Source organism: Rutidosis leptorrhynchoides, chromosome 4, assembly GCF_046630445.1.
Source record: "Rutidosis leptorrhynchoides isolate AG116_Rl617_1_P2 chromosome 4, CSIRO_AGI_Rlap_v1, whole genome shotgun sequence".
NCBI classification, from domain to species: domain Eukaryota; kingdom Viridiplantae; phylum Streptophyta; class Magnoliopsida; order Asterales; family Asteraceae; genus Rutidosis; species Rutidosis leptorrhynchoides.
In genome coordinates, this window is record NC_092336.1 from 60,993,477 (window position 1) to 61,000,840 (window position 7,364).

The window sequence follows — 7,364 nt, forward strand, 5'->3', positions numbered from 1 at the left end:
AAGGATTTTGTAACCACGGAGCCCAACTAATTATAGATTTCTTGTATCTAAATGAAACTAATTAAAAGCAAAAACAATAATACTATAATAATATGACTTTTCTTGAGCGCTTTTGTTTAAAATAATAATGTCAAATGATTCAAAGGATAGTCAAAATCAAGGTTGTAAAAGTCGCGAGTCGGGGACGCATCGGCCGAGACCTAAAAAGGACGCGTCGGCCGAGTCGGGGACGCATCGGTCGTTGACCAACGTTGACTTTATTGATAATTTCTTAAATATATATTTATATATGTATAAAATAGTTGATTCTGTACCATAACTTTCTTAAATAAGAATTTGAAATTAAATACAATCAAACTTCAAACTTAATTAATGTTACTGAGTACATAATCAGTAAGGACACAGAGAAAAGAGCGGCCCAAAAAATGAAAATGTACCCTAATTTTAAAACATATCACATCTTGACAAAAATTTGAATGATTTTGACCGTTTTTGACCAACTTTGACCGTCTTTGACTGAACTTTTAGCTTTGACCATCTTTTGAGTCGTTTTTAGAAAAAACGGGACGGAGAACCTAAAAAAACGACGCATCGGCCGACGCGTCGGTCAAGTCGGCCGACTTTTACAACGCTGGTCAAAATAATGACCTTAAGAATTATATGAGAAAGTTGGATAGAAAATAACCACGACCAAATGTCAACAGTGGACATCCGATTTGGATCCATATAATCAATCCATTGTGAGACTTTGTTCTAAATTTGTGTAACATCCTGAAGTTTTGAGATATTTTTACGTTTAAATGTTTTAATTATTATAATTGTTATATTAAAAGCGAGAATGGGAACCGGTTGAGTTGGTAATTTTCAACATATATAATAGCCATGCTGAATGAATAGCAACTGCATGACGTCAGCGTCGCGTCATTCATTTCGTCTTTTCTTGAATTTTTATTATTTTTTATGAATAGCCATGGGGAATGAATAGTAACCAGCTGATGTCAGCGTCGCGTCATTTATTTCGTCTTTTTTAATTTTTTTTTTTATAAATTTTATTTTTGGGCCCAACGAAGTGGGCCTTCCGGACTTCCTAGTTAAATAAATAATAATGAGTTAAAACTGATCAGATGTGTCACATCTGGTAAGATATGCCGCATCTAATATTACTGGGTTGTTTTTGTTTGATTGTAATAGTCGAAGAACCGTAAGTGTTTACATCTAAAAAGGAAAATTTAACCCCCAATCTCGATTAAAGCTTCATTCATAAACTTCATACTTTCGAATTTTACTTTCAACTTAGAGAGAGAGATTGTGTGTGTATGTGTTTGGCGAGAAAATTTAGAGTTTTGAAGGGAAAAAGTAGCAATCTTAACCCAATCTTAGTGGATTCATGTATTACCAACAACTTAAGGCCTCCGTCCTTTAAATTTTCAAATTTTGACCCTATCTTAATACAATTTTCAAGTTTTGAAGACATGAAACTTGGAGTTGAATAATTGTTATGGATTCACCAATAATGGACTATAAAAAAAAAATCTTAATACCATTTTTCAAAATTTGACAATATGTAAATGCATTGTCACATTCAACTCTTCAAATATGCCTATTATAATGTACTAAAAATTATAATTAATGGCCAACATCTCATAATAATAAATTCGAACATCCCCTAATTTTATATTGATATTTGTAAATTCTGTTCAAGCGTATAAGTAGATGAAAAAAAAAAGAACAAACAAGGTATAGCTTCAAAAAGATTGCAGTTCTTCATGAACGATTTTAGTCACAAAAGTAACGTTTGGATTTGTTATTTAAGAAGATAAGTTAATTATTACGTTTAAGAGAACGTAAATAATTATGAAATACATTATTTGACAAAAATAATGATCGATTACATGTGTTTAGCTAGAGAGAAAACAGTTTTGAAAAAGCATACAATTCTTTTTTAGTCGTTACGAAACATAAAAACTAATTTTAAAAACACGGACAATCTCAACCATCATTTTAGTTTTTTTAGTTATTATTGGGTAGTTTCGTATAGATAGATTTCCACAAAAGTATATACATGAATCACTTTAACTAGCTTGTATGACAGTAAAATCTGAGAGATTATCTAAAGGAATTTAAACATTATACTCCGTAGTAGATACAAATTAGTCACAAGATAGAAGATTTCAATTCAAAACCATACACACATTTATTACAAATTATACATTTTGTCAATATATCTACATAACAATGATACACTAAAATATATAATTTTAGAAACCATATACAAACGAGACCAAGCACACTCTAAACACTGTAATCAAATTTCAAATTTTACACTTATAAAACTCATACTTCTCATAGTTCCCACTGCGAGATATTTAAGCGATTTCTGACATAGAAATCTGCAAGAAATATATCTGATTCAAAAGCTCCAATACCATATATCGATCAATACAATTCAATATTTAATTATAATTTGTTTCATTAGAATGACTTTTTTTAAGGTTATAAAAATCATGATCACTTATCTCCAAACAAGTAGCCAAGAGATGAATCTCCACCAGGAACAGATTTCACCTTTGTCGATGGTCGACCCTAACATATAACCAATCGAAAACGAGTTGGTTAGTAGCCCTTGATCTAGAAAAATGATGATTAATTATATATATACGGAGTACATACGTTTTTTTAACTAAAATTAAGATAACGTATAAAAGAAGCTTACAGTTACTAAAATACTTTTGGATTTATCACCATCTCCACGATAGATATATGTCTCTTGTATTGTAGTCATTTCAGGTGATTTCGACTTCGCATAGTCATCGGTGCCATACGGGGGCACACAAACAGGTCGTGACAATACTTTAGATCCATCGGTTTTTGTTTCACCCGATTTGTCTGAACCAAATAAGTATCCTAGAGAACTTTGGCCTCCTCCAGATTTGCTCATCTTTGATATGATATAATCTAACCCTAAATAGTTGTATATGAATTCTCTGAGAGTTACTCTAAGCTTATATTTACTATGGCTCTAACCTAAGTGTATACATACACAAAAGGAAGTATATATGAGGGACACATACACCTTCAAGGATATGATGTTTAACAGTATTTTAATCATTTTTTGGTTTGACCATGTGGAATTTAATTTATATACATGGCATTATTATGGCGCATATATACCATACTTATCAGTTTTTGTGTTTTCTTAGGTGGTGGTAGGGAATAGGGATTGTTGGGTTGGTTGGTACTTTTGTTTTGTGTAACCAAATATGTTCAATTATTTAGAAAAATAAATAAAAAAAGTTCAATTAGTTTTTTAAAAAGTCAAGATTAATTTACAAGTAGTAAGCTAAATGCCTATATATTCGTGCTCGGGAGCTTTATTATCCGAAATTTTACCTTCTATGAGGGAGCTAATGTACTCGTTCATAGAAGGGTTTCCTAGCTTAAAAAAAATGCCTAAATATGCAATTACATAAACCTATAGTATATCGTGGGCTTAATTAGTTGCTACAAATTTATTTGTCTCTTAATGTATTTGCATATTTTCTTGTTTCACAAATTTAAATATGCATCTTACGTGTTTAGTTAATTTTCACATTTTCAATTTATTACAATTATATCATTATGATCATGCATATTTTAACCGAGGGGTTTTAACATGCTTGCTCAACGTAAAGGAGGGGTTTAAGGATCTTAGAACGTGGCTCTCCGGTCCGGCTACCGTGAATAACCCTGGCCGACATGATGATGTCGGCGGGGTGGCCAAGTGTTTAAGTCCACCTTCGATGACGTCCGTCGATCAGAAGGCCCCAAGCAAGGTTGTAGGTACCAGTTAATAAAGAACTAACCTGTTAACCTTTAGAAGATGATAGAGGATGTAAGTTACGTAGGATGTGTGGTAGAAGATGGCTACGTAACGTGGTCTGTTGCTAACGACGATTAGGGTTTGTATTTATAGGCAAACCCTAATTCTAGAACCGTCATAGGATAGTGATAATCGTTTCCATAACCAACTCCCCCGAATCACGGATATAATTATGGAAAAGATATTTGCTTGTTAGCTAAGCAACCGCCGTAAAGGGACCAAATACGGATCCGCATGCCGCATGCACCATAGCGCATGCCCGTGTGTATGTTACATGCGCATGCGGGCTGCGGTATCATTAAGTCCCCCCAGTTTGATGTTATATGACGCAAGTCATATGATATCAAACTATTAAGCGAAAAAGAGAAAACAAAAGGACGGCGAGCATTTAATGTCCTCGCGTGCGCCTCGATGCCATTAAATGCCTGTCACAATCGCAGAAGCCCATTCGGCTGACAAGACATAAAGTAACAGTGCTGCAGGCGCGTGCGAACCACGCGCGTGTTCGTAATCATTCTTAACTGACACCACGCGCGATCAGCAAATGCTACCCGTCGATTGCATTACACGTGTATGGCCACGATCACACCATTCCAACCCACGCTCCCCCAATCTTGCCTATAAATAGCCCCAAATCACACACATTTTCACTTTTCCGGTGTCAAGCTTCCCAAATACGCTCTCGCCTCCAAATCCTATCAATTCCGATCAACTCCGTCATATTCCGATCGTCATTTAAAGGTCAGTCGTTCTCCATTCATCTAAAAATGACCAAAGCTAATGAAACTTTCGTAGAGAATGTAGAGTCCAACATAGGCCAGAAAAACATCGACCACTTAGTTAAGCAATACCCCCCTCTAGCGGGTTACAATCCGGTACCACCACTGCCTAGCCAGCGAGCCCATCAGCCACCAGAGAATAAGGTGGCGATCTACGAACATGCTTTTAAGCATGGTAATTTTAGGGTTCCACCCTCCGACTTCTTTTTAGGCGTACTAGATCATTTCAAAGTAGGGCTAGGGCAATTGCACCCGTATGTTATAGGCAAAATAGTTCTATTCGAGATGTGGTGTGTTGCACTCAACACAGTACCATTGGTGAAGGTTTTTTGCCACCTATTCCGCTTAGCCAACCACCATAAATCTTGGTTCACCTTCTTTGCACGCCAAAATTTCACAAAAACCCCGAAATCGAATGCGGGAAGTTGGAAAGAAACTTTTTTCTTCGTCGACCAGACCGTAGTAGGCACTGGCTTCCCGCAGACGCTCATTTGGTGCGAGAAGGTAGAAAAAGATGTGAACAAGATGCCAGCGTTGGATGACGAGGAGAAAAAGTTGTTGAAGCAGTGCGTCAACGCACAACTGGTGCACCGTTCGTATGGTAATGTTATGCTGCGGTTGGGGAAGATCTCCGCGTATTGGCCTTGGGAGGATGTGCGGCCGGCCATAGTTGGCCCCGATGGAAAGGGTAGGAATAGCATAAACGCGTACTTACATAAATTTTTGTATATTTTCTAACGCCGGCGTTTATTGTTTGCAGAGATGAGGATGAAGAAGGTGCTTACCGCGGAGGAGATTGCTGGGATCTCTTTCCGCAAGCAGGATGTGGACAAACAGCTAGAGCAGGCAGCTGCTAGCGAACATGTGGAGAAAACGCCGGCGGAGTCAGGCAATAAACGCAAGGCGGCTGGGATGTCCGAGGCTCAGAAGAAGAAGAAGATGACTCCTAAGCAGCTGGAGGACATGCGCAACGACAATTTTGTTGCCATCGAGCCGCGGTCCGCAGACCTACCTCCCCCCATTAATGGTGAGCGTTTATTTTTTCGCATGTATACCGCGTAGAAAAATCTGCGTACTAATCTGAGTATTTTGCAGAGCATGTGGAGGAGACGCAGCCAACAACACCGCGGGTCAACCCCGAGCTGGAGGCCACTGCCACATCCAAAGACAAGGCGATACCCGTCGAGTCTGACTCTACATTACCTCCTCCGCAAGGCAGCTTCCGTGTTGCCAACCTCCGCCAACTTTGCCAGTCCTCCGCAGAAAATGCTGCGGAGCAATCTGCATTCTTGCAGCAAATCTTCCCATCAGAGTTCCGCGAGCAACTGGCCGCGCTGCCGTTCAACCAGGCGCTCAACGCCTTTGTCCAGAACGGGCTGGTATTCTTTGGGATGTTTGCGGATCAAGCCCGTCGATCCTCCAGCCTATACGATGTTGCACTGCGCAAAGAGGTGGAGTTGGGTTTGCTGCAGGCGGGTGTAGATCAGGTCAAGAAGGACAGGGACGCTGCTGAGGAGGCCCGCAAAGCTGTTGAATTGACTGCGGCTGAAACCAAGACCCTCTTGATTCAAGAAAGAAAAAAGAATCAAGAGCTTGTGGGTGCGGTTGATCAGGCAAAGGGGGAAACTGAGCGAGTGAGGCTGGAGTTGGAAAAGGTGACGAGGGAGAGGGACGATGCGGTTACCAACCGCGAGCTGGCCGAGGCAGATATGACAAAGCTGCGCACCGCACTCCCCGCAATTGCGCAGAAAGTGATGGACTCCGAGCCCGTGTCCGACCGGTTTAATGCCTATGTCGATGCGGTCAAGGACCATGAGGTGAACAAGGCTGTGCGGGAAGTGATCCAGGCATGCGGCCTAACTCCACCGTTCCCCGACATTGTCCAAAAGAAATTAAAGGAGGGAACGGCCGCGGCGCTGCTGGAGGCGGAAGAGGCAATCAAGTCCATCCCTATCCCTTTGATCAATGCGTTTGCGGCTGACCCGACGATGCCGCTTGATGGGTTTTTGAAGGAGGATTACTAGGGTAGTTTGTGCCGTAAGCCCTAATCTTAGGCAGGTAATTGTAAATGTATTTTGGAGCCCTAAGTCCCATGTTGGGCAGGCATGTGAAACAATTACTTATGTAATAATTTATTTGGATGTGTATATATGTTTGTCTGTTATGCATGCGTGATGTCCTTGTTTATATATCGCGAATCAAAACAAATTATGAACCGCATGCGCATGCGCATAGTTAACCACAACTTATGCGTATGCGGATGGTACTGCGTAAAATAAACCAATATTTTAACTTACCTTTAATAATTTAGACTCAAAAGCTACTGCGCTATTGCTTTGTCATGTACTAGAGGTGCACTATTAGTTGTATGGTAAGCAAACGCAACTAAAAACAAACCAATGTTTTTATGCTTAGGAGTTCCTCAAGCAAACCAATGCGAGAGCGATTACGCACAAGCAAACCAATGCTTGTATTTTTTTTTTAAGTCGACTTTGCAGCCATCTAGTCTGCGTGGCGCTTGGCTAGGGGAAAACCAATTCCCTTCGCCTGCCGTTATTGTCTAGCCTTGTAACCAAATAGGCTTCTGCCACACGGGGGCTAGAGGACACCCCTTAAGTAGGCAGGAACCGCATACAAAAAATATAAATGGACAACAAAAGTATGCGCATGTAATTATTTTTATTTGGCATTAATTATGATTACAACTGCGACATATCCGAAAGGAT

General features: G+C 39.6%; 2 protein-coding genes across 2 annotated transcripts; one reads left to right on the top strand and one right to left on the bottom strand.

The window, feature by feature from the left end:
- Window positions 1-2,508: 2,508 nt before the first annotated feature.
- Window positions 2,509-2,938, bottom strand: LOC139840670 (protein SPIRAL1-like 5). Its single transcript, XM_071830922.1, has 2 exons — window positions 2,714-2,938; window positions 2,509-2,583 (listed from the first exon to the last, which is right to left on the bottom strand). The coding sequence occupies exons 1-2, from the start codon at window positions 2,936-2,938 to the stop codon at window positions 2,509-2,511; spliced, it is 300 nt and encodes a 99-aa protein (XP_071687023.1).
- A 2,628-nt stretch (window positions 2,939-5,566) lies between these two features.
- Window positions 5,567-7,086, top strand: LOC139845246 (uncharacterized). The gene is made up of 2 exons (XM_071835498.1): window positions 5,567-5,665; window positions 5,734-7,086. Exons 1-2 carry the CDS (start codon window positions 5,578-5,580, stop codon window positions 6,660-6,662), a joined length of 1,017 nt encoding a protein of 338 aa, XP_071691599.1. The 5' UTR covers window positions 5,567-5,577; the 3' UTR covers window positions 6,663-7,086.
- Window positions 7,087-7,364: the final 278 nt, after the last annotated feature.